This window comes from Camelus ferus, chromosome 18 (genome assembly GCF_009834535.1).
Source record: "Camelus ferus isolate YT-003-E chromosome 18, BCGSAC_Cfer_1.0, whole genome shotgun sequence".
Lineage (NCBI taxonomy): Eukaryota > Metazoa > Chordata > Mammalia > Artiodactyla > Camelidae > Camelus > Camelus ferus.
This window is the reverse complement of record NC_045713.1, coordinates 18,837,962-18,865,957: the sequence shown is the minus strand read 5'-3', so window position 1 is coordinate 18,865,957 and position 27,996 is coordinate 18,837,962. Positions and strand designations below refer to the sequence as shown.

At 53.5% G+C, this 27,996-nt stretch overlaps 3 protein-coding genes across 6 annotated transcripts; all 3 read right to left on the bottom strand.

Moving 5' to 3' along the window:
- Nucleotides 1-122: 122 nt before the first annotated feature.
- Nucleotides 123-20,796, bottom strand: MVP (major vault protein). 2 transcript variants are annotated; one of them, XM_006181521.3, is made up of 15 exons: nucleotides 20,647-20,796; nucleotides 14,063-14,195; nucleotides 13,658-13,853; nucleotides 9,092-9,215; nucleotides 8,855-8,986; nucleotides 7,902-7,996; nucleotides 7,456-7,692; nucleotides 5,750-6,031; nucleotides 4,645-4,889; nucleotides 4,369-4,566; nucleotides 2,979-3,365; nucleotides 2,081-2,197; nucleotides 1,797-1,923; nucleotides 1,095-1,283; nucleotides 123-386 (listed from the first exon to the last, which is right to left on the bottom strand). In XM_006181521.3, the coding sequence occupies exons 2-15, from the start codon at nucleotides 14,185-14,187 to the stop codon at nucleotides 168-170; spliced, it is 2,673 nt and encodes an 890-aa protein (XP_006181583.1). In that variant the 5' UTR covers nucleotides 14,188-14,195; nucleotides 20,647-20,796; the 3' UTR covers nucleotides 123-167. The 2 variants fall into 2 exon arrangements, with proteins under 2 accessions (XP_006181583.1, XP_032316374.1); XM_032460483.1 differs by lacking the exon at nucleotides 20,647-20,796 and adding an exon at nucleotides 20,069-20,519.
- Nucleotides 20,797-21,026: 230 nt separating this feature from the next.
- Nucleotides 21,027-23,984, bottom strand: PAGR1 (PAXIP1 associated glutamate rich protein 1). Its single transcript, XM_006181520.3, has 3 exons — nucleotides 22,815-23,984; nucleotides 22,524-22,606; nucleotides 21,027-21,477 (listed from the first exon to the last, which is right to left on the bottom strand). Exons 1-3 carry the CDS (start codon nucleotides 23,294-23,296, stop codon nucleotides 21,278-21,280), a joined length of 765 nt encoding a protein of 254 aa, XP_006181582.2. The 5' UTR covers nucleotides 23,297-23,984; the 3' UTR covers nucleotides 21,027-21,277.
- On the bottom strand, nucleotides 23,946-27,702 carry PRRT2 (proline rich transmembrane protein 2). Of its 3 annotated transcripts, none has more exons than XM_032460485.1 (4): nucleotides 27,403-27,697; nucleotides 25,859-26,826; nucleotides 25,337-25,469; nucleotides 23,946-25,160 (listed from the first exon to the last, which is right to left on the bottom strand). In XM_032460485.1, the coding sequence occupies exons 2-4, from the start codon at nucleotides 26,759-26,761 to the stop codon at nucleotides 25,150-25,152; spliced, it is 1,047 nt and encodes a 348-aa protein (XP_032316376.1). In that variant the 5' UTR covers nucleotides 26,762-26,826; nucleotides 27,403-27,697; the 3' UTR covers nucleotides 23,946-25,149. The 3 variants fall into 3 exon arrangements, with proteins under 3 accessions (XP_032316376.1, XP_032316377.1, XP_032316375.1); XM_032460486.1 differs by having other exon boundaries at nucleotides 27,513-27,696; XM_032460484.1 differs by lacking the exon at nucleotides 23,946-25,160 and having other exon boundaries at nucleotides 25,412-26,826; nucleotides 27,403-27,702.
- Nucleotides 27,703-27,996: the final 294 nt, after the last annotated feature.

The window sequence follows — 27,996 nt, the reverse complement described above, 5'->3', positions numbered from 1 at the left end:
TCAGTTTACTCTCCACTTTACAGATGAGGGTAGCCTGTGGTAACTATCAAGATTTTAGGGGTATCTCCCCCACCCTCATTAAGCTCCCTTGTGATACAGACTTAAGGCAACAGAAGAAGATGGAAATGCCCAGAAGTGTCAGTTTTATTTGTCAGTGAAGTACGGAGCTAAGGCACGACCTGGTTGCCTCCAAGAGCTTGAGGGATAGCAGTGGACTGGGTAAGTAGGCCCCCTCGGGGGCTGGGACCCCCGGCCGCCTTCCTGTCTGGGGACTGGGCCTCAGACCCGAGCCCCAGCAGACCCAAGGCTGTGTTAAAGAGGTTGATGGGAGTGGAGCCATCGGTGATGAGTGTTGATTTCAGGCCCAGGCTCTGGAGCAGTTTTACCTGGAAGGAGCAAGAGGTGGGCAAAAAGTCAGACCTTTCTCTCATCCCCTTGGCCACCTCTCTAGGGTGGGCTGCCACCCACCCTGGTCTGACCCTGCAGCTGCTGCCCAAGCCAACCTCTTAGGATTAGTCAGTGACAAGCAAGGAACGTAAGGGGAACCTGAACATTTCATCCTCTCTTGGGCCTCAAGGGCCTGAAAGGTGGCATCCCTGCCTGCAGCTGCCTCTAGAACTCACCACTCCACCTTCACCTGCCAGGTTGCAGCCATCCAGTCCTTTCTGTTCCTTAAATGCACCAAATTTCATTCTTTGCCCTTGGACCCTCTCCTGGGAAGCAGTTGTCAACTTTACGAAGTGCTCAAGCATCCCCTCTTCAGAGTGGGCCTCTCACCCAGCTGGCTGGAAGCGTCAACCCCCTCTTCACCACTCTTCCAAAGCACTGGTCAAACTGACGTCCCAACTAGTATACTGTCCCCACAGGAGTGCCAGCTCACCACCAAGTCTAGTACATTGCCTGATAGGACCCCATGCTTGAATGATACGTGTCAGGACACGGGATACGGACACAGTCCAGTCACCACCTCCCCTTGTCCTTCTGTCCCCGACATCGCTCTACAGGTTGTGTTTGCCTCCCCAGCTCTGCCTTCTCCATTCCAAGTATGGTCCCAAGACACACACACAACCCCACCCACACTCTCCCCGTCTCACCTGCATCTCTGGCCCTGCCACAGCGAGGTCCCTGATGGTGCTGGGGCCCAGCGCCTCTGTCATCTGCCTGAACTTCTTCACCTCCACCTCGGCCAGCTGCTGGGCCTTGCTCACCTCCAGCTCCAGTTGGGCCCGGGCATAGACCAGCTCTAGCTCTCGCACTTTCTTTACTCGCTGCAGTTCAGCCTCCTGGAAGGGGAAAAACCAGCATTCTTTTGATTGTGTGGCCCCTGAACGTGTCCAGCAAGTCACCTAGCCAGCAAGCCTGAGGGACCTGAGACGGAGGGGATGGAACTGTAAACTTCCAGTCAGATTTGAACCTGGCCTATGCCACTTTTTAGCTAATGACCCCTGGGAGCCCCTTAATCCAAGCCTCAGTTCTCTCATCTGTAAGATGGAGATAATTCCTACCCTTAATGGGATTTCAAGCATTAAAAAAGATCTTGTATGTAAAACATATGCAATACCTAGCTGGCAAGTGTTTGAGCATGGTATCTGTAAAATGGGTGTAATCATCAGCCTTACCTTCAAAGCAGGTTTAAAGTGAAACGAAATAGGGCAAAGACTTTGTAAACCACAAAGTACTGGAACAGAGCTTTAATTTGGGTACTTGGTATGCTAACAGGGCTTCAGGGACTGCAGTTATAGGGTCTCTTCCAGACCCCAGGGCCACACCCTTCCATAAGCATCTCCCTCACTCACCGTCTCAATGGCCAAGGCCTCTGCCTTCAGCTTGGCCTGCAGCACGGAGCCTTCTCCCTCGATGCGTGCCGCCTCTGCGCGGGACTCGGCCTCCGCCTTGGCGGTCCCGGTGCTCTCCACCGCGGTGCTGGAGGTGGCGCAGAGTCAGGCAGGCCCAGGAGGAAGCCCAGCCCTGCCCTCCTCCGCCCTTGACTTAGACTGTAGCAGCCCATGTGCACACACACGCTCCCCCCACCAGCTGCTTTTCCAAGACCCTCTGCCATCTTTTCTTCTAGTCCACCCACCTCAGAGCCTCCAGCTCCAAGAGTTCCCTGCGAGCTTTTTCAGCCTCTGATTGGTCTAAGATCTTCTGCCTCTCAAGCCGGCCACGGGCTTCTTGTTCTAGTCTCTGAGCCTCATGCCTGGGTGAGATGGGGAACAGGGAAGATGCTGGCATGAGGCCAGAGCTGAATTGGAGCTCCAAGGGCAGGGTCCACAGGCCCATGGGAGGCCCTCAACATGCAAATGAAAGCAAGGTGTGCTCGGCGATCCAGGCATGATTCTAGGCACAGGGGCACATGGCCATGACCAACACCCCTGCTTTCACATAACTTACCTTCCAATGGGGAAAAGACAAGTGAACAAGGATGATTTCAGACAGTGACAAGCTCCTTGAAAACAAGTGATAACATGACTGGGCAAAGAGGGTGCTGCTTCAGTTGGGGAAGAAAGACAAGGGCTCTCCATGGAGGTGATCTTTGGAGGCCAGAGGAGGAGCCCGCCCTGAAGTGCTCTAGAGGAAGAACATTCTGGGTAGAGGGAACAGCCAGTGTAGAAGGCGTTAAGGTGGGAACCCAGCTGTGTATCTGAGGAGCAGAAAGGAGCTAGTGGGCCTGGAGTGGTGAGCTGGGGGAGGAGGCTGGAAGGCGAGGTGGAGATGGCACTGGACCCCAAAGTGCCCAGAAGGCCACAGAAATGAGTTTGGGTTCCAGCACAAGCAAGGTGAGAAGTCATAGGAGCAGGGGTGGCATCTATTCCCACTTTAAGTGGCCCATGTTATCTGCTGGTTAAGGATGACAGCAGGCTGACCACCAGGGGATGCCATGTTACCCAGGTCCTGGCAGCAGGCTGGAGATGGGGACCCTGGATTGGTCTGGCCTGAAGTGGGTAATGTGGGCGGCTGGGCCCCTAGTCCTCACTCACTTGGCAGCGGCCTCCTGAGAGTTGGTGGTGATCTCAATGGCCAGCTGGACACTACGCTGCAGGGCATCCCGGGTCCTCTGGTCCACGGGCTCCACTGATTGCACATCCACACTGCTGACCACCAGTCCATTTTGGGGGAAGACGGCCCGGTCCCGGGGCTTGGGCAGGGCCGTGCTGTCGGACCCCTTGGTTTCCAGGGTCTCAAAGCCAAAGACGGCAGTGCGAATGATGCGGGCTGAGTTCTTATGGAAGTCATCAAAAGTGACAGAGGCTACAGCCCCCCGCACCTGGGATGCAATGGCCTTGCAGGCATCACCCACGAAGTCGGGCACTGAGAAGAGCTTGGCCGCCTCTTGGGGGTCATTCCGGTCACTCAGCTCAAAATGCCTGGGAGCAAAGACAACTCATCTTCAAAAAGGACACTAAAACCCACCCTCCGTGGTTGGGCAGGGTCTTACGACAGAGAATGCTGATTGGTGTCTGCTATCTCAGGTGAAGTCCTGAGAAACTTACATGTTCCCATTTAATTCGCACAGCCACCCCATGAGGTGAGAATGAGCATTATCCCCATTTTACAGATCAGGAAATAGAGGTTCAGCAAGGTTAACTGAGAGGCCTGAAGTCACACAACAGGTGCCAAGCCAGAAAGCTGGACCCAGGCAGTGTGCCTCCAGGGTCTGTGCCCTCAGGAATCATGCTGCAGTACCCCTAAAGATGTCAGCGCCCCAGCTGCCTTTGTCATGGTCCTGGCCACTCAGCCACCAGGTGAGGAACACATGCTTCGGAGCTGTCAAGCATTGCTTCTGCATCTGACTTCTCTCCCCTAACTCTAATTGCTGCCATTTGAGCTCTAACTACAGTACAGGTCACTGTTCTAATTCTCACCGCATCCTTTCAAGGGCCCCCTGAAGCTGATGGTTATGTCGTCATCGCCATTTTACAGACTGGGAAACCGAGGAAAGCACCGAGTACTTGCCCAGGCCCACGGCTAGCACGCGGCAGGGCTTGGATGCAGACCCGTCAGCCTGAGAGCACGTGCTCTTGGCCACCCGTCCACTGCCACCAGTTGGGTCTGATTGACCTTTAAAACCTCATTATTACATATTTGGCTGAAAACACACTGGGAGTTCAGGTGAGGAGTGTTCTATCATGCCTCACGCCCAAATCCTGCTCCCAGGTGAGCCCAAATCTCCCGTCATTCCCCTCCGGCATCAGACTGGATTTGCATGAACTTCTGGGTTTCCTGGTTTCCCCTTGACCATGGCATGGGGCCAGGCATTCTGCCCCTGATTGTGAGCCCAGCACTTGGAGTGGTATTTCTCCTCTTCAGGGTTTCCCTGGGGCAGCACCAGCAGGAGCCCTCACCCTCCTCCACCCCCCTGCCCCTCACCAGTTGTAGGCAAGCTGCAGCTGGAGCCTGGCGTGGTCCGCGGTTTCGATGGTGATGACATCGGTGAAGAAGTCAGGTCCCAGCAGCAGGCAGAGTGCGCGGCGGGCATGGGGACGCTTGGGTCGCCCAGCGGAGAGGGACAACACCGTGAACTGCTCCTCGGGACCCAGTGACACCAGCTCTGGCCCGAAGACCACACTGCAGAGGGAGCGGGGAGTCAGAGGCACGGAGAGCCCCTCCCACCGCAGCCGCAGCACCCCCCTGGCCGCTACTCACCGAGCTTTCTTTGCCCGGTAGTCGTACACCTGCACGGCAGCGTTGTGAGGGACTCGGTAGCTGACCACACGGGTCTTATTCCGGGGAGCGGAGGGCTGAAGGGTCTTGGCCATCTCCTTCTGACCCCTGTCAGCCAGAGGGTCCTGCCCCTTGTTCAGCAGCTCTTCCACCCCCGGAGGCAGCTCCTTCTCCCACAAGACTTCATCTTGGGTCAGCATGTAGGTGCTTCCAATCACAGCACGCACCTCAAGAGAGGAAGATGAGGAGGGATGTCACCGGCAAAGGAAAAAGGGAAAAAGACCCACTCAGCAGCCCTAAAGCAGAACTGGCCCAGGAAGTAGTACAGCATCACAGTTCAACATGGTCTCTGGACCAAGGCTGTGTTCAAGTTCACCATCTGTGAGCTTGATCACCTTGGGCAGCTATTTCACCCATGTGCTTCAGCTCATCTGCAAAAGGGACCCAATAGTGGCGCCCTCACAAGGTTGAGGAATGAAATTACACCTCACATGTCTAGTGCCAAGAATTTGGCATATGGTTAAGTTCCCGAAACTATTTCTTCAAGAGTTTTTCCTTCATGGGGCAGCTTGGAGGGCATCCCAGGGATAGATGCAATCCTAGAACTAGGTAACACACTAACATTTCCTAGGATTCTGAGCTCTAACTTCCAGGTTGGATCCTTAAAAGAGGTTGGAGATGTGGTCCTAGGTCGAACCAAGATCCAGGTTTTGGGTGAGGGACAAAAAGGAGGGACTCCCATCAGGATAAGGGAATGGAGGGAGGTGGGGTCTCACTGTCCCTAGGCCACACCCCAGTCAGACCTTTATGCCAGAGGCCAGATCTGTGTTGAGGACCGAGTCCCCATCCTAAAACCTGGTTCATCTTGCTTGAGAATTCTAACATTTGAAATTAGATATTTAAGACAAAGGGAAGGCAAACACTTTGCAGAATGCCCTCATTTCATAGCCAGTGGGCCTGGATGCTGCTAGCAATGCTGCTGAAGTCCCTTCTGTCATCTCCACCACACATCTCCCCATCAGCATCACTCACTTGCCCAGACCACCATGGCCACATGGCAGCAACGTGCCCCTCCCTCAGCTGTTACCCTTCCGGTCTTGACATCCTGCACATAGATGCCCTCGTTCTCATCCAGAGGGATGGCCTGACGCTCTTCCACCACCTCCACCTTGGCAGATGGCACATACTCCAGGGGTCCGCGGATGAGCCAGCGGTCCCCGGCCTGGTGGGAGACCTTATCCTCATCTTCCCCCTCCTCCAGGGGCTGCAGGGCCCTGAGCAGCAGCCCCTGCTGCTCCGACAGCACGTATACATTCTGGATGCCTCGTTCCAGCTTCTCTCCTGGCTGGAGGAAAAAAGACTTCTCTCCCTAGTGGGGAGAAGTGGAGTCAGGAGCAGTTGTCACTCAGGGCTGTGGTGCCTCACACGGTACCTCCCTCGGCCCCATGTGACCATGGGCTTGTGTTGAGGACAGGAGCCCCCAAAAGCACTCTCCCCACCCCCACATCATACCTTAAATTATTATCTGGACTGTGAGGCTCTCTACAAATGCCTATACATCTGGTCAAACCTGCCCTTGAAAAATTCTGTAAACTGGCAAGATCTGCAAACTGACAAGCTCACCACAGCTCAACAGTTAAGAAGTAAGCTATTATTGCTTTATTTCTCCCCCGTTTTGTTCTCTTGGGATGGTGTAGTCCAGAATTGGTAATATAATCTTTGGACCAAATCTGGCCTGGTGCCTATTTTAAAATACATATGTATTTGAGATATAACCCACATGTTATAAAATACACCTATTTAAAGAACACAATTCTGTGGCTTTGGAATATCCAGAGTTGCCCAATATCACTATTCCCTAATTCCAGAACATTATTACCTTAAAAAGAAACCCTATACCCAGCAGCAGTTACTGCCCAACCCTACCCCACGCCAACACGAATCTATTTTCTGTCTCTATGGATTTACCAATTCTGGACATCTCATACAAATAGGATCATACACTAAGTGGTCTTTTATGTCTGGCTTCTATTGCCTAGTAGAATGCTTTCAACTTTATCCATATGGTAGCATGTATCAGAGCTTCATTTTTTTTTTTTAACATTTTTGAGTTATTTTAAGAACATAAGTGCCCTTAAACCCAGAAGGATTACTTTTATTCTTTTAATTGATATTCCATTGTCTGGAGATACCATATTTCTAATCTATTCATCAATTAATAGACATCTTGGTTGTTTTTACTTTTTCCACCTCCTGTTTTTGTAAATAAAATGTGTCAAGAACACAGCGGCACTGGTTCGTTTACAAGCCATCTCCACTGCTTTCACAGTACAACAGCAGAGTTGAGTAGTTGCAACAGAAACCAGACAGCTCACGAAGCCTAAAATATCGGTGCTCTGGTCCTTTCACAGGAAGGGTCTGCCAACCCCTGGTAGTCCCATGTATCATTCAGAGAGGGATGAGGTATGGGGTGGCAAAAAGGGGAAACCAAGAAATTTGTTTTACACAGGATGACGTTTCCAGAACAAAGGGTTGTGAAATATGAGAGAGAGCTTCTGGGTCTGCGGGCACAGTGCATGGCCAGGGAGGCGCTCCCAGGAGAGGCTGTGTGTAACTTGAGGTCGGGGATTTCCAGAAAGATCAAAGAGAGGTGTCTCAAGAGACAGAGAACTAAGTGTATGCAGAGGGAGCCAAAGAGAGCTTCTGTGTTTCTAGACCATGCAGCCGGGGTGGGAGGAGGGAAGGGACAGAGGTCCAAGGGCATTCTCTTCTGGGGGAGGTGGAGGCACTTACCTTGACCACACGCTTCTGGCCCAGCTGATTCTTGCCATCCAGTCCAACCGGATCAAGAATCACACAGTAGTTATGGGGGCCCAGGGTGGTGATGGACACGACCCCTAGCACCTCCTCGTAGACATCTGGCACGTGGGCCTCCGTGTCCTGCACAGTCACCAGCCATTCCTCCCCAGTGCGGCGGGACACTCCTCTCAAGTCTCGGAAGTTCTGCCGAGCCCGGAGGTGCAGGGCTGTCTGCAGAGCAAGATGTTGGCGTGTGTGAGCAGACCCGCCTCCAGCTTCCTTGGGGGATCCAGGAACCCCACTGGCCACCAAATGTCTACCAACATAGGAGGACTTTTTAAACCCTTTCAGGTGACCCAGGATACTCCTCAGGTGACCTCTTATTTTCACGCTCTCTGCCACTGAAAGCCTCCTACCCCTGGGTCCCCCAGGGAACAAACCTTTTCTGTAAGGATCACAGCATCCACCAAGTCCAGAACCTCCTCAAACACTGCTGGGAGGTACGCACCCACGGAGCGGACCAGCCATTCTTCTCCTAGGCCGGGGGCAGAGAGCAAGGGTCAAAGGTTACCCAGCCTGCTACCCAGCTGCCTCTGCCCACTGCCTAGACAACAGGGGACCAGCAGGACTTCGTAGGCCACTTTGAGATGCCACTGACCCCAGGCTCAAGGGCCTGACAGGAGTCCTTGTATTCATTCCTGAGGCCAGAGGAAAACCAATCCTACCCCAGAAAGATTTTAAAAAGCACTTCCAAGTGCCGGAGTTGCTACTATGCCAATACCCTGCTAGCCCTCTCTAAGCTAAAAAGACTGACTTTTCTCCTTCCCTAAAACAGGCAGAACTGCCTCATTAGAGTGGGAGATGCTGTTTAGTCTATTGGAGGAGCAAGAGTGCTGGGGGACAAGTAGCATCCTTGCCCTTCTCGGCCAAGAAACCAGGCCTCAGTCATGGATGTGGAAAACCGGAGTCGCAGTGCCTCAGGGTTGTTAGAGGACTAAGCTATCAGCTGTAAAGCATCTGAACCACACCTGGCACAAAGTAAGCATGGCCTTTGTGAAGACCTTGTTTAATACAACACACTTGTCAAATGCAGCTGCTGGTTGTATATGAACACTTACTCTGTTGATCTAGAAACAGATGTGGCCACTACCCCTGGCTCATGGTAAAGCGTCAGGGGAAGGAAAACCCATGTCAGTGTGGCCAAGATCATAGGATCAGGACCAGGGCAGAGTCACATGAAGAGGGGTGGGGGATGCAGCAGGGGGCTGCCCCGCAACAGCTTTCAAGAGATACCAGGGAAGCACTTCCTCCAGGCTCCTAACCTTCGCCACTTCCCTAGCAGTCATGCCACGGCCTGCCCCGCACCCCTGGGAGCACCCCTTCAGGACTCCACCTGTCACTCTCTCCTTGCCCTCCCGGTCCCAGCACTCCTTGCGGGCCCTCAGCCGCAGGGCCTGGTTCTGCCTGATGATCGTGGCCTGAATGATCTCCATGACCTCCACCTCCTTCCGGGGGATATACGTGCCTGGGAAGAGAAGATGAGGTGGAAGCTGAAGGTCAGGAGATGCCAGGGCTATAACGGGAAGACAGGAAGTCTGACCCTGACCTCGGCTCAATGGAAGAAACTTACCAGGTCCTTCAAATAGCCACTCATCTCCTGCCACCACCTTGTCTCCATTCTTATCCTCAAAATCCAGCAGCGCCTTAAGATGGAGGGCAGTGTTGGGCAGAACCACCTGCAGTGGGGTGATGTCCTAATAGGGAAAGAAGTGGGGGTCATGGGGTATTCAGAACTGTGACCCCTGGAGTCCAACCTGATACCTTGAAGGTCAGAGTCCACAGTATCAATCTCTCCATGTCCCAAAATAAGACTGAGTGGAAGGTACAAGGTAGGGGTGGCCCCAAAGCCATCTGGTCTGAAGAGTGAAGATGGAGTTGACAGGGCAAGAAGATGCCACTTCAGATGGGCCAAGGACACAACTTCCTCTGCAGAAGTGCTCAAACCTTGGTTTGAACTAGGAATTCAGCCAGGAAACTGGGTAGAGGGCTTGATGGGAGAGGTGGGAGAAGTACCTGGGAAGCTGAATAAGTGAGTATCTCATGACCCAGCATGCACGGGGGCTCTCTAGGAAGTATAAGGAGGTGGGAAGGTATTAACTGCAGGAACAGGCACACTTTATGTGTGAGAATTTGTTTTCAAGGTTGCCTCATGGTCATAGGACAGCCATTATACACCAGCCATCATATCCCCTCCATCAGGAAGGGGGACCTGGCAACAAGTAGCCAAATCTTTTAAACGTTTGTACAAATGTTTCTACAAATAGGACTTCACTTGATCTTTGATCTGAGGGAGGCAGGAAAGCAAGGAAAGAGGCTCATGGAGGTTAAGGAACATGATGAAGGTCACACAACTAGTAAGGAACAGTAAAGGTCTGAACCTCCGCCTCTAGTGAAAGCTACCTGCCATACTTTATTCTAACTAGAGTGGCCCCAGTCACATAACTGCTTCACCCACTGACCACGCTCTGGGCTGGGGAGAGGCAGAGCTGGAGGTTTACTGCCTGGGGAAGCTTCTCCCTGTACCCCTTCTATGCACATGGCACATGACTGGTTGTGTTGGCGGCAGGACATTCCCCCATCTTCGTGGAGTTTAAGTTCCAGCAGGTGATAAGACACAAATAGACCACACCCTCCGAGCAGACTGCGGACGGTGTCAAGGGAGGGAGACTGCAGAAGTTCAGATGAAGTTAGGAAAGGCCCTCAGAGAGTGGCATTTGAACTGGGGCTCAAAGGAAGAGCTGGCTTTTGATGTAAAGGTGTTGAAGAGGGAGAAAAGGTGAGCATCCTGGGGAGAGCATGTAGTCCACTATGGTTTTCATTTCTCACATCTACTGCACAATGTACATCAAGTCTGTCTTTATCTTTGCCATTGTCCTCATCTAAGCCACCAATACCTCTTGCCTGGATGATGGAAATATCTTCCTAATTTGTCTCCTGGCTGCCACCTTTGTCTCCTTCCAGTATGACCCCCCTCTTCCCCACCACTGCGATGTTCCAGCTTGGGTGACAAGGTACCCAGTAGTATTACCAAGTGAGACGGGAAATATGGGAGAACAGATTTGGGGGTAAAAGGAAGTGTTAGGTTTGGATGTCCAGTATAAGGTGTCTGTGGGACATCCAAGAAGGGGCTTCCTATAGACAGGGGACTCATAGTCTGGAGTGCCAGCTAAGGTATAGGGTTGGGTGTCTTTAATGTAGATGAAGTGGTCACGGCCACAAAAAAAGAGGGCACAGAGAATATTCAGGACAGAACCTGAAGGCAGAGGGGACAGGAGAGAAGATGAAAAAAAGACATCTACAGAGCAAAACATTAAGTTTTAATAAGAGGGCAGATCAACAATGGATGTGGCTGAGAGTCTGTAAGACACAGAATGACTGTTCACTGGGCCTGCAGTGAGGATGTCTTGGCGTTTTGCCAAAGTGGGTTCAGTGCAGGTGGGGACACGGGCCAGATGCAGGGGCTTGTGAAGCAACAGGGCAGAGAACACCAAGTTCAAGTTGTCAAAGACTAAATAAGAAAGAGAAAGCAATAAATAGCCAAAAATTAGATTCATAGGGCTATTCATACAAGCCCATACAAATTTAATGTGCATATCCTGAGACCCAGCATTTTTTAGTTTCTACTCTCAAAAAAAAAAAACCAAAAAATAAAAACTAGAATGCACAAGGACATGCAGACAAGAATGTTCATCACAGCACCATTTTTCCTATAAATTGGAAACATTCTAAACAATACCCAGTAAGAGAATGGCTGAACTTCTATCCATCATATGGAATTACATACAACAATTAAACAAGAGATGACTTACATACCAAGATGGAGAAGTTCATTCAAAATACTGACAAGTGGCGATGTACTAGCCCTTATACAAGTAAGTTATAACCAACATTTTTTTCTTGCTACATACTTTTGTGAATGCATAGACATATCTAGAAGTAATACCCTGAGTGGCTGATAGTAGATGCCTCTGGGGAGGGAGAGCAGATACTGGTGTGGGAGTCAGAGAGGACTTGACCACCTTATGATTCTTTAGAATGAAAAGCTTGCACTATAGTAAGCCTTTAAGGCTAGAAGACGGAAGAGGCAGAACACACTTACTGGCCAAGAGAAAGGCATCAGTAGTGGAGAAGTTGACAGGAAAGAGACGCTCTAGGTGGGGACAAGATCCCAAGAGATAGAAGGATGCATCTTCCTGAATCTACCAATGGAGGGGAACCTCCTAGAGGCTCCAATAGGTAGGAAGGAGATAAGGGAAGGGGACAAACACCCAGACCCTCCCAGATGGCCTCCATTTCTATGTAAGTGATCAAGTCGTTTGAGAGTGAGAGGGCACAAAATAGGAGAAGAGTGGAGAATGATAAATATTCAGAGGCCTACAGGGGCACAAAGGAGAGAAAGCTGGTTGAGAAGGAAGAACTAATGAGCAGGGCTTGGGATGGAATGAACCACATAACCCATTAGCTACTTAGAATACTGTTGTGGTGGATCTGCCCACGTGGCTACTAAACCCCTCCGGGGTATCAGGATGGAGAGGGCAGGTGGGGGTAGCACTGATCCAGGACTGAGTTTGGGCGCAGGTCCGGCGCACAGAGAGTGTGTGTTAAAAGGAAAGGTTCAGTGGCAGCAAGGAGAGGCCAGGCAGAGAATCTGAGAGATAGGACAGAAGATGGCTGGCTAGGAAAGGGACACTGAGAGAACATGAGAACAGAGGCCGGCTAGGAAGGGGACACTGACGTGGAGGAGGAGCCGGGGTTTAACTTCAGGTAGGGGAATAACCAACCAAGTCTAACCAACCAAGTCCAGAGTAAACACGGCACTGGGTGAGGTTGAAGCAAAATGGAAGAGGCGAGGGTCAGAGCTGAGGTGAAGAAGGCCGAGATGTTGATGAGGTCATCACAAGGACATTGGTGAGACTCTCAGGAGGGTGGAGAAGGGAGGCTCGAGAAGGTGCCACCTCAGTGATAGGAAAGGAAGTAATGCGGGTAGAGGCAAGGGCCTTGAGGGAGGGCAAGAGCTGACTTTGGAGAGAAAAGGGGTCATCTCGGTGGCATCTGGCTCTGAGGAAGCGGAGGCCCTGCTGTCCTGGCACCCGTGGGGTCTGAGAACGAGCTGCTGTGGGCTGGGGCTGCCAGGGAAGCATTGGTTAAAGAGGCAGAAACGAGGAATGCTCTCCCTCCCCCTAGGGAGCTCCTAAGTGCTGGTACTCGACCACCCACCACTGCTCAGCTCTCCCCCAGAGGGGGATTTAGTTTGACTCAGGTAGAACTTGGATATGGGAGATTATAAAATTTTTGACAGTTTGAGACACAACAAAACACAAGAATAATACGAAGAATTCCCCTAAACTTCAGAGTTATCATGCTAGTCATCTTCATCACTGAACATCTCTACACATATTTTCCCCAAAGTGTCTGCATCTAAGTGCAAGGGAATGCCTCAGAGCTCCCCGGGTTTGGGTTGAGAGTTGTCAGACCATCTCCCCACCTAATCTTCCAGCCTCCAGAGGATATTATACTCCCAGGATCAAGAAGCACTGCTTAGTAGGGGAACGCAGAGTGAAACAGACTAGAACAGCAAGGAGGTGAAGGAAGAAGAAATGTTACGGAAATGAAGGCACAATGCCATCTTACGCAGGCCCAGGGCCTGAGGGCAACATGGAAGAGGGCCTAGTAGGCAGTGCAGGTCTGCGACGGCTTTCCGCGGGACAACCACAGGCGTCCGAGCCTGGACCTTGTCTGGTCCAGTATTGCTGTCACTGCCTACTAACGTCTGGCACTGTTCGAGGGAATGAAATGCCTACTCTCGGCACAAGTTGTTTGGTGCCAGACTGGCAGGGGGGCTTCCGGCAGGCTCTGGAGCCTGGAAGATTAGATGGTGAGATGGGCTGACAGCTCTCAAAGGAGGTGCAAGTCTGTTGTGGGCATGTGAGGAGGAAGGGGGTGTTTGGGGAAGGTGAGTGGAGGGGTATCGAGTCAATTCTGCCCCTGGTGAAAACCAGCAAATGTCACCCCCACCCCCTCCCATGGGCCCAGTTTGTTCTCCCTCCAGAAAGCAGCACCAAACCTGGGGACAAGGTGACAGGGCAGGGCAGGTAGAGTGGGTACGGGGGGCGGGGGTGCGGGCAAAGCCAGGTACCTTTTCCAGCACCTCCCCTGGGTACAGGGGGAAGGGGTCCTGGGCCAGCCGGATCTCTAGGTCAGCGTGGCGGAGCCGTACTTGCCCCGTGATGTCGAATAGCACTGAGCCCTGGGCATCCCGGGACACCGGGTTGGCCACCGTGCAGTAGTGCCGTGGAGGGATAGTCACCATGCGCAAGGGGGCAAACAGGATCCTGTTGGAGGGTGAGAAGCTGTGTGAGGACCCAAGGGACCCCTGTTCCTACTCCTGAAGGAGGTAGAAGATGGGAGAGAAAGCTCCCTGTCACTCAAGCCAGGGCCAGTCCTGGTGGGGAACAGAAGGGGGAGATGGACGATCATGCCAGTCGGACTACCAGGCCCTCCTTGACCCCAGATGCCCCCACAGCCCTGCCCCAACACCAACCTCTCATTGTCCTGCCGGATGTAAGTCTTTGGCCCGACCTCCACACGGGACACGTTGCTGTTCTGGTCCAGCACATGGATGTAGTGGTATGGCGGGATACGGATGATGGACTCCTCAGTTGCCATGGTGATTCCTGAACTCAGGGCAGCACAGAGTGTGACAGACATGCGGGGAGAAAATAAAAGATGGATACAGGGGCTTGGGATGAGGCCGGCATGAAGACTGGCTGGGGAGGGGGGAATGGATCCTTCCTCCTCCAGCTCAGATTCTTCCATCTTTTCGCTGTTCCCACACCCACCTCTTCCTTTCTTCCCACCCAGGGCAACACTACCCATCCAGACCTCAACCCTGCCAAGAGATGCTTGGTACAGCTGACCACAGAAGCCCAGGGTTCTCTGCCGGTTCCTTTTCCTCACTGCCACGATTTACCTCCCCCAAGTTTCCCGCAGTACTGGAAGGGGCTTTAGAGCAAAACTTTCCCAATCTCCAACACCCACGGTGTAGGAGGGCGAAGTGAGCCGAGTTGGCAGAGGTGGTCAGTCTCCGGTGGTGCTGTGGTCTTCACCAGCACGGCGGGGAGCAATGGCTCTGAGTAGCTCCTGGGCTTCTCCAGGGGCAGGCTCCTTTATTTCAGGGGATCCTGAGGGCCCCAGCTGTATTCAAACATTAGCTCACAGCTCAAGAATATTTGCATGATCTTTGCTTGCACCTCTCCCTCCTTAAGATTTAAGCCATCCTGGGATGAACTGGTCAAACAGGGGCCACCTCCCAAGAAGGCATCCCTGATGGAACTGATACTCCCATAGAATCAACTGGATTAGAAACACCACAAAGTATTCTAGTCCTTTCCTTCCCAGTTCTCTCTGGTCTGTTGCCACCCATGACTCCCTGCTGTCATGGATAGGGGTGGGTGGGAAAGGGAGAAGCAGTAAATGAGTATTCTCATTCTACCTGCTTCTGAATCCTGGGTGGTTACATCCAGTGCTTGGCCTGTTCAGGAATGTCACACCTAAACCCCATCCCTGCCTCCAACATGCCTTTGACTTTTGGACATGTCCCCTGGAGTCACATCAAGGGAACCAAGTTTATTAGGCAACTCAGAACCTTGCCTTCTGCATTTTTGAAGCCACCACTAGAAGGGAGCGGTACCTCAACTACTCCACCATTCATCCAGCTTCTAATCTGGGTGAGAAATAGGAAGTGAGGAGGAGGAAGGGGGAGTGGCTTGGCACAGGAAAAAGAGGCAGGAGCCACAAAATTACAGAAGCAAGATGAAGTCCAAGAGTTTTATTTGATCCACACAATCTGTAAACATTTTTGTTCAGGAATTGTGAGTTTTCATGAACTCTCAATTCTTGCTTTTCTTGAAGAATGGGGAGCCAGGCCCTATATTCTCACATGGCAAACTGGCTATATCCAAGTAACAGCTGAGCCCTTTGGGTGGGACACAAGCTTTCCTGCTTACCACAGTCCCCACCACTCCCTGTTGTCTTACATCTGGATCGATGCACTCACATCACCGTGTGGCTCCTGTTCAAAACCTGCCAAGTCAGCATCATCTGACAGAACTTTCTCTAATGAGGAAAATATTCCTAATCTGTGCTGTCTTTGGACTGACCACATGTTACTAAACTCATGAAATGTGGCTAGTGTGACTGAGGAACTAAATTTTAAATTTCAATTTAAATAGATGTGGCTGGTTGATCCCATAGTAGACAGTGTAGCTCTAAGTAGCTGAGTACCAGATAGGGACGAGTCATGCAAGGCCACACAGCAAGTTAGTGGTACCATCAGGACAAGAACCCCGATGGAATGCCTGGTCCTGTCTCTTCCAGTGGCAGCGTGGTGCACTGGTCAGGGGCATGGGTCAGCCAGACTGCCGGGGCTTACTTACAGTTCTGATTTGCTGCTTTCCTGCCTTGTATTGTTTCCCAATGCCTTATCTCATTTTGAAAGAGGTTACAGTTTTGATCTGTCTTCTTGGTACACTTTCCACATCAGAGGGAGGTTACTCTGCTCCTTATTCTTTCCATTGCAACTTTGTATGGGATTTGACCTTGATACTTTTCTGTTGCCTGTTTGTGAAGTTAATTTCCCTTAACTTCTCTAACATCAGAGCTCCCTCTCCTGTTGATTTCAGGTAGTGTTTGATAATACAGGTGCTGGCTTTCTGCTTTCTGTTCTCCCCACTCTTACCTGGACCTTCGCTTTCCTTCCCCTCTACTGCCCATCCTGCTCAGCTGTGCTTCTGCTCCCTGGGACAGGGCCCCGTAAGAGCCCCCGAGGGCTATGTCTGCCTGGATCTTGGTTCTAACCCTTACTGGATGGGTGATCTTAGACAAGTCTCTTGCCTTCCCTATACCCGTTTCCTGGCCTATAAATGGAATGGATAAGGCATCAACCCAAGCTATGAGGACGGAGTTAATCATTAAGCACTTGGAACAGAGCCTGGCTCTTAGAAGCACTGTGTGGCTTACAGCTGAGGCCCATCTCCTCCACCTACTTAGGGGATGTGACCTAGGACCAGAGGCTCCCTATCCCAACTGGCATCTTGGCCATAATCTTCCCTTGTTTACTGGTCAGGAAGGTGGCAGGTCTTGTGTCGCCCCAGCTGTGGGGCTAGGGTAGCAAAAGGGCATCCAACAGCCAAGTGAAGCCTCTTCCTGGTTCTCTGCAGGGTGGAAGCTTGGCCAGGAAGCCAGATGGGGGAAGAGGAAAGGCTAGGGCTGCAGGCGGAAGTGTGGACTGGGCTCTGTGAGGCCCCACAGGGAAGGTTTGAACTTTGGAAGGCCATGCGAGGAAGAAAAGTAGGCTCTGGGAACAGCCTCCAATGGCTCCTTTGGACCATCCCTCACCCCCTGCAGCTGAGGCCTCTCCACCATCTGTCACCCAAGCTGGGCCCAGTCAGGGGGGCCGAGAACCTCGCCCGGCTCAGTGACTCAGCTGAGAGTCATCCTTAAAGATGATCAGGCTGGGCTCCTGCCCTGTTCCGAGGCCAGGCCCTTGCCCATCATCCTTGTTTCAGTACCAGGACCCAGTCTCACTTCCCTGACCACCCGCCCACCCAGCCCCAAAGCTGTGCCTTCTATTTAGACAACCTGCTAAGTTCACCTGAGAACAGGCTTTGCCATCTCACTCCCGTCATCCCCAAAGTAAAGCCTCAGTAGAGGGCCTCTCAGGGGATCCAGGGAAACCACCTGACGTCAGGCAGCATGTTTGTGACAAGTCTGACTTAGACTTTTGTGGTTTACCAGATGACATGTACAGTTACAGCATTTTACTTCCAATATAAGGCCCTCAAAAGACAATGGTTAAGGATTATGTTGACTTTCAGAAGGTCCTGCCCAGCCCTGAGTTTAACACCAACTCCCTAAATCCACCGGGACCTCCCTTGAGTGTCTGCTTCCAAGACCGGCCCCCTAGTCTGCTCTCTGGGTACGTGTCCAGCCTTGCTGATGACACTGACCCTCAAGTGTCATGAGGCTCTTGCATGACCCAGTCAATTTTCATGCAAAGTCTTAGAGACCAGTGGCTCCCCCACTGCACCCCTCAAAGAAGGAAGGGGTAACAGTTGGATGAGCAGAGAACAAAACAGCCTGTGAGAAGCAGAAGCTGGGTTCATCCTCTAATTAAGAGGCAACTACTCTTGACCTGTCTTGGCTCAAAAGTAAACATGCAAAATTTAATAAATGAGTCATAAGTCACTACACATCAGATTTTCAGGGTCAATTGTGAGCAGCTGACACAGCGGATCTTAAAGAGCAGACACCTAAGTGACCAGCCATGCTGTGTCCACCGTGAACAGCAGCATTGGCGTCACCTGGAAGCTTGTTAATGCACAATCTTGGGTGTCCCCCCCCGACCCCCCCTCCGCTGCCGAGCTGCTGCATCAGCACTTTAACTAGATTCCCCAGTGATTTGGGCATACATTAAAGTATGAGCAGCTCTGGTCTAAAACAGCCACTCTCAACCTGGACTACACATTAGAACCACCTGGAGATCTTTTAATACCACCCATCTCTTAGGGATTGATTTAATTGCTCTGGGGTGGGGTCCAAGCATTGCTATATTTAAAACTCTTCCACTGACTCTAATATATAGCAAGGACTGAGTTCCATCACTCCTGACACACTCTTAGGCCACTTGCTAAGCCTGCGTCTTACTTTCCTACTAGACCATGAATTGGAAATAAAAGTGACTCCTCCCTGGAGTTAAAGGGGTTAGAGACTGGAAAATGTCTAATGCTCAGTATGAGCTCAACGAAAGGTGGCTAGGAGGAGGAAGACCAAAGATGACCTCAGATTGCAGACTGTTCCTCAAAAGCAGAGAGCGTCATGTATTCTCCAGACCCTCAGCCCCATGTCCAGGTAGACCCCTAACCAACACAAGTCCCTTGTCCCAAGCCTTGGGCCCTGGGTCCAGGCAGGCCCGAAGTTGGAGGCAAGGTCGCGGGGCCAGCCTTGCCACCACCACCTCTATCAAGCTTAGGTTTAGAAAGTGCACAGGAAATTTCAGCACAAACAGGAACTCATCTTTGCCGTTCCCTTTCACTGATTTTAAACATTCTAGTCTGTTTAGAGAATGTGACAGTCACATTAGTCAGGGGCTAGGAAGAGGCTATGTTCACCAGGCAGCTTCCCAAATTAGGGAAATTATTTCCTGCTTTAGGGGATGACCATGGAAACTCTTGAGAACCTGTCCCAAAGTCACTTCCTTTTTAATGGCAGTTTCTTTTTATTTATGGGGGGGGTTAATTAGGCTTATTTATTTTTTAATGAAGGTACTTGGATGAGCCCAGGACGTCATGCATGCTAAGCACACGCTCTGCCACTGAGTTATACCCTCCTTCCGTAAGTCACTTCTTTTAGCAGCAAAGTTTGAGGAACTTTTCTTCCTAGGAAAATCTTATCTGTGCTCAAATTCAACTGGACCACTTTGCGGGAGCAGCAACTCATTCTGGGAACGGAACAGCTCTGCCAGTTCAGGATGCTTCTCGTCCTGTTTCCATCCTACCTCCCAGATGCTGCCAATTAATGCCAGTCATTGAAGGCGAGGGTTGACTAGAAGTGACCTAGGAACCAGGCTTCAGAACTCCTGATTCAGGTCAGTGTTTTCTAATCCTTTCCAATTATAGGGCTCAGCTGGAGTGTTGATTCTGAGGTCTCACCCCAGGCCCCCTGGGATAAGGTTTCTAGGAGAGAGACTCTAGTATATCTTTGGCAAGTGTCCCCCCCCTCCAAAAAAAAAAACCAGTTCTCACTTAAGAACTTAAATCTGTGCCAGGCATTGTGTTAAATGCTTTCATTTAACTCATTTAATCCTAACAAGAACCTAGAAGTTAAGGAATTTGCTCAGGCTCACACAATGATCAAAGGACAGAGCCAGAATTCCACCCCAGGTACTGTGAATGCAGCTCCAAACCAGGAAGTAGTGTGGCTTCTCGGGTAGAAGAGTCAATAAGATTCTGAACTAGAACAAAGACTTAGGGACTTGGGTGAGGCCGGGTGCTCTCCAGGAGATAGTGCCAGCAGCAGTTCAAAGGTGAGCGTGCTCTCCAGGAGACAGTGCTAGCAGCAGTTCAAAGTGAGCATTTCCTACAACCTGGGTGGCAGCATCCAGCAAGAAGGCTAGAGTTACCTTGGAGCTATCTGCCTTTCCCTGGGCCAGCTGTTCAAGGTGGCTGCCCTACCTGCCCATGGCTTCAGAGAGCTGCCCTGCCCAGAAAGCCTCACCTGCGGGCAGGCTGGGTGTACTGTGTGCCAAAGGAGGAAATAGGCAGGAGGTTCCAGGAGTCAGTTGGCACCCCTCGTGCCTTTCCCCCATAAAATCTAGGGGCCCCACCCAGACAAGGTGCAGAGAACACCGGGTGTACCTGCCTCAGCTATCACCCACCACCCCTCTATGCTTCTAAATCCCCAGAATCACAGGCTGGAGCGTCCAAAAGAACTTCCTGTTTTTACTTCCCAGTCTGTCCCGGGGGAGAGAGAGAAAAAAAAACAAACAAACCTTGTTCACCAAACTCCATGCCTTCTGGAAATCAAGCCCTCCTTTAATGTCACTCTGCCAATGACTTCTCAAATGATCTGCAAGGCCCACAGTTGGCCTAGCCTCGAGTAGGGGGCGTTTGGTAGAGTTGAGGAATCTCAACGGGGACAAATCCCATTCTAAGAGCTCAAGGAGACAGGCCAGAGCTCCAGGGTGGTGGATGGGGTGGGGGCGAAAGGATGAGTATAGCAGGGACCAACCTCACTCCAGGAGGGAGTCTGAATGGACCCCTTAAGTTCCCTCTGCCCCTGCTGATGATGTGGGAGCTGGAAGTCAGAGAGGCCTAAGATTTGGGGGGTGGGGGTGTTAGCAAGGTGACTAGTTGATCTCCTTTTATTTCAGAAGCCAGAGAAAACTGCAAGGAGGAAAGCAAAACCTCCCAAGGCTAAGCCTCCACCCATCTTCTCCCCACTTTGGTTCAGAGACCAACTGCCCCAGCCGAAGCCAGCCCTGAAGGCAGGACAGAGCTAGAGAAGGCCTTGAGGGACACAAGGCCCCATAACTGGTTTGGGGCTTTGGGGTCAGTACGAAGTACTCACATCCAGAAGTGTGGCTGGCTGCAACAGACTCCTCAGATCGGGAACGCCTTCACCGGGCCCTAGGGATCACTTCCCGGCAGGGCAGGGCAGACTCGGGGGTGGGGCCTGGGCATTTAAAGGGCCCCTGCAGCTGGTTCTCATTTTTTTTTTTTCCTCTCTTCTGGGCGGCTTCCACTGCAGCTGAAGGCACTGCAACTCATTCAGTGCTCAGGAATTCCCGCCTCAGAGCCAGCTGGCAGCGCTGGAGTGAGCCTGGGAAGGGTCCAAGGCCAGAGACAGGGGGGCAGGTGCTGACTGAGTTCACTTCTACCCCATCTGGCTTTAATTTCCCAATCTAGGTGAGTACAATTCTGCCTTGCCACAACTATTTAGGCTCCAGCTGCAGCTCCTCCTCTAAGAGAGGATAACTTGGTATTTTTTTTATTTTAAATTCAGACAATTCAGCCCAGGTCTCCAAGCTGATGTTCAATAGAAAACAGAAACACACACACGTATGTCCTCTCTAGGGCCAGGTGCTGGGCTGGGAGCTTGGAGTGTCTCTCCTCTTCCCAAATTTCCAAGCACCCTGGGTTAGGGAAGGAGGGCCAAGGCCCCAGCAGGTAAAGACTCTGCACCCTGAAGGCAGCAGCGCTCAGTACTTCCGCTGCCGGGGGAAGAGACTACTTCCTGAGGACCGGAGTGGGGGGCTGGCGGGGCTGGCGTCCTCTGAGTCCAGGCTGAAGAGGTCCCTGCCAGTACGAAGGATCTGCTCCTCCAGCTTCTTGTGTCGCTTCATGTCTGAGAGGACCTTGTCCAGGCGGGCCTCCCGTTTCTGGCTCCTAGCTGAGCTTCCTGGAGAAGGGGAACGTGAGAGATGTGGAAGGAAGTGAGGCCACATGCACCAGACCTGCTTGGATCTTACCTGAGGAGCTTGTTAAACATTCAGATTTCAAGGCCTGTCAAAGAAGTTCTGAGGTTTAGGGTTGGGTCTTCAGATGGGGCAGGCAGTGAAGGTTTGAATTATGAAAAGGGGCCAGTAACATGAAGACCAAGGCAGAGCGTCCTAGGCAGGGGACGAGCAAGTGCAAAAGCCCTAGGGCAGGAACAAGGAGGTCTGTTCAATGAAAAATACAGAGCTGGGAGAGACAGGAAAGATGAGCCCAAAGAAATGGCTTCGAGGCCATAATAAGGGGTTTGGATCTCTTAGTTTAAATGGAAGTGCCTTTGGAAGACTTGGCTGCCGTGGTGGGGGTGGGAGGCTTGGATACTCTCTTGACATGCTCTTCCCCCAGCAATGGAATCCTTTGGAGGATTTTAAACAAGGAAGTGACACATTTCATGTTTTAAACAAACCATTCTGGTTGCTGAAAAGAGGCAGGAAGACTGGTTAGGAGCTACCACAACTATCCAGGCAAGAGAGATGGTGGCTTGGTTGAGGGTGTGGTAAAAGTGGAGAGCAGGAGTTGAACTTGGAAATGTGGAGGTAGAGCTAACAAGACTTGCTGCTGGCTTAAATGTTGGGTTAAAAGAAAGAGAAATCAAGAATGGCTCCAAGGGTAAATTCTTGGAAGGCGCATGGGATTGAAAACTGGGTCAGATTAGGAGATGCACACAGTAGTATAGCAACGTGGATCTAGATAATAATGAATGATCAGGAAGACTTGGACTTCCGAGAGGACTGAGATCAAAGGGATGGGAAGCAGGATAGAATTATCTATGATAGTCTTTTAAAGGAAGATAGGGTACCATCTAAGCTGGAAGGATGGAACCACTCGGTGCATGCTCTCTCCTGAAGCTACAAGTTGTGTAGCAACCAAGGCACCAAGCAAGGGCCTCTTTTAGGGTAAGTGGGAGCAGAGGCCCTTCACCTCCCCCCAACTCACCCCTCTTGTCTGTACCTGGGGTGCGTCTCCGGTCAATCAGGGAGTCCTTTGGTGTCATTGGCTCATCATCAAAGTCGAATTCTGTGGGCATATGTGGTCTGGGACAGGTAGAGAGAGAGTGAAGGGTGAGGGTTGGGCCCCCTAAACACCCACACTTGTTCTTCTCCCCCAGCCTGGCTGGCTCTTCCTCTCTGGCTCTCTTCCCTCTCCCAACTTTTCATGCTCCTGAGTCCCACCTCCCCTCCCTATTTCCTCCCGGCATTAGGGGAGCAGCCCCAAGGACAAGGTGTAAGGGCGTGCCCTCACTTTTCCTCTTCCTCCTCTTTGGCCTCTGGCTCCTCATCCGATCTCTCCTCTTCACTCTGGGCCTCAGGCGTAGGGGGCCGGCGGGGCAGAATCTCAGCCTGAAGCTCCAGGGTACCGTGAATAGCCAGTAGTTCATAGAGCCGTTGGATTTCGGAGGGGGGTGGCATCCAGGACTGCCCATTCGCGGGCAGCTCGACCTCCTCATCGCTGCAGGGCACGCACCAGTCCTCGGAGTCTCCCTTGGTATTCTCTTCCCCCTCAGTGCTGGGGACTTCTCCCGGCACCTCCTCGGCCCCGGACCCCTCATGCTCAGCCTCCTCCCGACCTCCTTCCCCCTCTTCCTCGGCTTTATCGGCCGAAACAGAGGGGCCTCCGGTATCCTCCACGGCCAGAGCCTGGAGGCCGGAGGTCACTTCCCCTTCTTCAGACAGAGGCGCCGCCGTGGTGGCTGCAATGTCTCCATGACCCCGGACAAGGGACATATGCTACTAGGGAAGGGGCCTTGCCACGATAGAAGATGCGAGAGTACTAAGCCGGGGGTCCCCCGCCCCCCGAAGGGTGGACGCCCCAGGGGTTTAGGGACTGTCTCTCTAACCAATCAAGCTCCAACAGCCGTCTCTGCGACCAGACCGACCGTTCCCAGGAGGGGGCGCTCAGTCCCCTCCAAGGACCCCGCCCCACGGATCGAGTACTCAGATGTTCCCAGCGACCGGCAGAAACCACTTTCTGGGCCGGAGAGGGGGGAGACCCGATCTTCTCGCCTTCACACCGCCCCTCTTTACAGCTAGATACGGGACCCTCTCCCCACACCTCGAAGTTCCGCCTCCCCAGCTGCCGTACGCACCTGGGGCTAAGACCCGCCTCCCGGGCTGCGCAGGGTCACAGTACGCAGGCGCACAGAGATGGCGCGGGAGGCTCCGCTTTAGTCTAAGCTACTTGGAAGAGGAAAGCAAGGAAAGGCTTGCACATGCGCAGGTAGGCGCTCGGGAATGCTAGGCTTCGGCCACAGTAAAGATGGCCACAGGGGCTGCGCATGCGCAAACCACCTAGTAGGTTCTGCCGGAAAAGAGGCAGTACCGCGGGCCCCCCGGGCGCACCCACGTAAGGACCAACTGAGGCTGGAGGCGAGTCTCATGCAGTCTCCGTTTATTGGTGTTTCAGACTCATGCAGCATCCGGCATACAAAAAGGGAGAATTAGTTTGATGAATTTTTTTTTAAAGACTGTTAGGTTTTTTTCCCCTACAGTTTATTTTAGGAAAAAAAAACCAAAACCCGCCAACTCCGAACCGCGTTGTAGCTCGGTCCCGCCTCCCCAGCAGACTGTTGCGTGCAACAAACCTCGCTGGTCCTCTAAGAAAATAATTAGAGAGCTCTCCGCCTCTACCTCGCTCCCTGCAGCTGGGAGCTTTGGTCCTATTTGGGAGGTTCTTTCGTTAACAAAGCACGTGAGTGACCCCAGCCCCAACGCTTTTAAGAAACTCGCTGACTGGGTTAAAAAGCCCAGGTAGGGCAGATCAACTCAGGCTGGCCGGGGAGGGTCAACAACCGCGCCCCTCCCTTCTACCAGGTGCGTTTTCGGCACAGCGCTCGGCACACCTGCACAAGTAGCCAAACGAGGCCTGGCTTGCCAGCTCTACGACCCCGAGGCGCCCTGGGGACGTCCGGACCTGGGTGGTCCCAGCAGAAAACAGTCGGAGCCCCGGGCTAGGGAGTCCTCTCCTGGCACCACTCCCCTCCCCCAGCCTGATCTAAGTGCTGGAGTTTTTGCAGAATAAACGGTGGAGGAGGGTGGAGGAGAGGACGCTGAGGGGAGATGAGGAGGCAGGGAGAGGAAGGGGGAGGGTGTGGTGAGGGAAGGGGAGATGAACAAGGAGAGAAGGGAAAAAAGAATGGGGGAGGATGCGAAGACCATGAAAGTTGGGAAGAGGAGACCAGGGTTGAGGTGCAGGAAGTTCGGGAGGCTGTAAGAAGTGCAGGAAGGCCGGGAGAGATGCAAGGAGGCTGAGAGCAAAGAGAGTTTGGGAGATGTTCCAGGAGGTTTCCAGAAGTGCAGGGAGGTTTCCAGAAGTGCAGGGATAGGGAAGCCAAGAGGCTGGAGGGGATGCAGGCAGAAGTGCAGGGAGGTTGGAAACAGTGCAAGAAGAGAGGCCTACGGTTGGCAGAGGAGCCTGGCAGGATGCAGGAGCAGGAAAGAAGCTGTAAACAAGGCCGCTCAGGCTCCCTTGGTCCCTATGGGTGCGGGCCTGGACCATGGATTGGGCTCCTCCCAGGGGAGGATGGGCCCAAGGCAGCTCCCAACAGGAAGAAAAGTCTTGGAATGCAGGGCAGAGCCCTTCACTTATACACTGTGGGAGAGGAGAGGGAGGGACAGGGGTCGGGGGGCGGGGAGAGGGAGACAAGGAAAGACAAAGGAGAAGTAGGGAGGATAGAAAGGAGAGAGCAGAGAGCAGGGGCAGGGGTTAGTAAAACTGCCCTTGCCGACCCTTCCATTCCTCCCGGCCTGTCCCAGACCCCCACTCACCGCCTAAGTTGATGACGCAGGAGGCGATGATGATGAGGACCCCCCCTACCAGCGCCACGATGCTTAAGAGCTTGGCCACGCGGCCCAGACGCTGGGCCCCATCCACGTCCCCCTGCTGCAGGCTGTTCCGGGACTGGGGTTAGGGTGAGGTGTGGGGGCACCATGGCCCAGATCAGGAGAAGCCAGCCCAGCAGGGACCAGGTGAAAGAGTCATCCAGAGGAGACAGGCCAGCCGGTGGACAGTGGTGATGGGGGGAAGGAGGGTTGGAGAGGCAGTGGGAGGAGGGTACAGGTCAGTAAGGCTGTGTGAACTGTCTGGACATCCCTCCCACCTGAAGGGGTAGGGCAACCATGGCTCAGAAGGTGAAGTCCTGGGGAGAGGCAAGCACAGGTCCTGTAATTGGGAAGTGAGGTCCATGCAGAGAGGGGAGGGAAGGCAAGGTTACTCCTGGGGTTCTGTGCCAGCACTGGCAAGAAGCTGGGAGCCACAGCAGGCCTGGGCCAGGGTCCCATGGGGCTCACCATGACGGCATAAGCGAAGGCCACGATGTTGACAGGCCACATAGGGCAGAAGCAGGACAGGATGGCGAGGATGATGTAGTCCCGAGGTTTCTGGGTGCCTTCACCCCCCTCCACCCCAGAACCTGCCAGCTGGGAACTAGGGTGGCGGCTCAGGCTACCTCGGGGTGATCCTGGATGCCCACTGTGAGCCCTTCCTAGTCTGTCCTCCTCAACCAGCTGCTGCAGCACTCGGGGAGGAGCCCCATTGGCTGGGGGGGTTTTTGTTGAGGGTGGTGAATGAGGCTGGGGGGCTGGACCCTCTTCTCCATCACCAGCCTGCAGGGGGATCACTGCCCCATTCTCCTGCTTTTCCCCCACACTCTCAGTCAGGACCTCAGGGGTGGGGTCCTCCTGGGAAGGGGGCTCTGATTGAACAGCTGGGCTGGGGGTGGGCTGGGAAGCTGGTTGGGAGTCTGGTTGAGGGTCTGACTGGGGGTCCAGCTGGGGAGCAGGCTCTGAGGCTGACTCAAGTGAGGCTGCAGACTCCAGGTTGGACCCTTGCTCTGCAGTGGCCTCTTTGCTCACATCTGGTTTGGATGCTAGCTCTTGGCATGCTTCTTCAGGACTGAAGTTGGCCTTTGACTCCCCTCCTGGGCTTGAGCTAAGGTCTCTGGCCTGGGCTGTTTCTGGGGCCTCGGTTGGGGTCTGTGTGGTTTCTGGAGCCAGCCCAGCCTTGGGCGCTGAGTCCACAGGGTCCCCAGTGATGTCTGAGCCTGGCTGCAGGGTCTCTGGCTCATCTGGGACCCCAGCTGGGACCTGGGGAGGGCCAGTTCCGGCTTCAGAATGGCCAGGCCCTTCTTCCTGGGTCTGGGGACTCTCCTCTACCTTCTTCATCTCAGAGACCTCAGAGCTGCTAGCTGCCATCTTGAGATAAGAGAGGGGAGAGGGCCTCTGTGGGAAGGATGGAGCAGCAGAGACAGCAGCAAATCCTGGAAGAGGAGGAAACAGGCTCGGTGTGAGAAGAGAAGAGGTGGCTCTCAGCACTGCAGCCCAAGGGGGCGATGCTCCTGTCTCAGGGCCAGCCTTGGGCTGCCTCTGGGGAAAGGAAGAAAAGTTGGGGTTTCCTTTGCCTTGGGGTGGGACATCTCTGGGGAGGAGTGCTCTGCTCAGTCTCCCGGTTGAAGAGCCCTGGGAAGATTAACCCTTTTGTAAACAGGACCTTCCCCATGGTCTCTTCCTGGGTCCACCCAATAAGATCCAGACTCTCAGATCCTAGCAGATGCCACAGCACCCCCAAATCAACAAGCTGTTCAGAGACCCATACACTCCCACAGGCAGACTGGACAGAGAATCCTGATACTCGCATTCCAATCCTTCTGTATCCTCCACTCTCCCCTGGGCGTCCAGCCGGTGCGGTTTTCTTGCTGCGCGTTTGGGGCGCAGACACCCCCCGCCCCTCCCTGGGGAACCTGGTCATCTCCTCTGAGCCCCTTCCCAGCCCCTCTCCCAGGGATTCCCTCGCCCCCAGGGGAACGGCGCTGCCTCCACCCATTGGCGTGGCGCACCCAGCACCGTCAGCCAGTCCGCCAGGAACCCGCATTCCGGTGCAGCCCTCTCGGCGTCCGCCGTCTGTCCATCCACTCCTACCCGCAGCCTCAGTGCATCCCCGTCTCACCTCGACGCCGGCCTCCAGACTGCTCCCGCTGCTGCCGCCACCGCCACCGCCGTTGCAGCAGTCGCAGCCTGGGAGGGAGCTAGTCAGCGAGCGAGCGAGGGAGGGAGGTGGCCCCTCTGCTCGTCCCCTCCTCTCCTGCTCTCAGGTCCCCTCCCCTACGCTTCGCTGCTGCCGCGCACCGCCCCCGCCCCTTGCACGCCTCCTGCCCCTCCCGGCAGCCCGAGGGAGCCACGCGCGCCAAGCCCCGCGTTACCTGGGCAACCGACCGGGGGACCACTCGCGCCCGCTCCCTGGCCCTTCCCACGCGCGCCTCCTGGGGGTGCCCCCTTCCCATGCCCCGGGCCCCTCCCGCCAACGGTCACCGGGGGTCCAGATAGAGCAGAGAGTTTGGGGAAACGGAGAGGGTCTGCGAGAGACAGGACCAGTGAGACGGACAGGACCGGGTGGAGGCACCCCTCTGGGCAGAAAGAAGGGAAGGGAGATG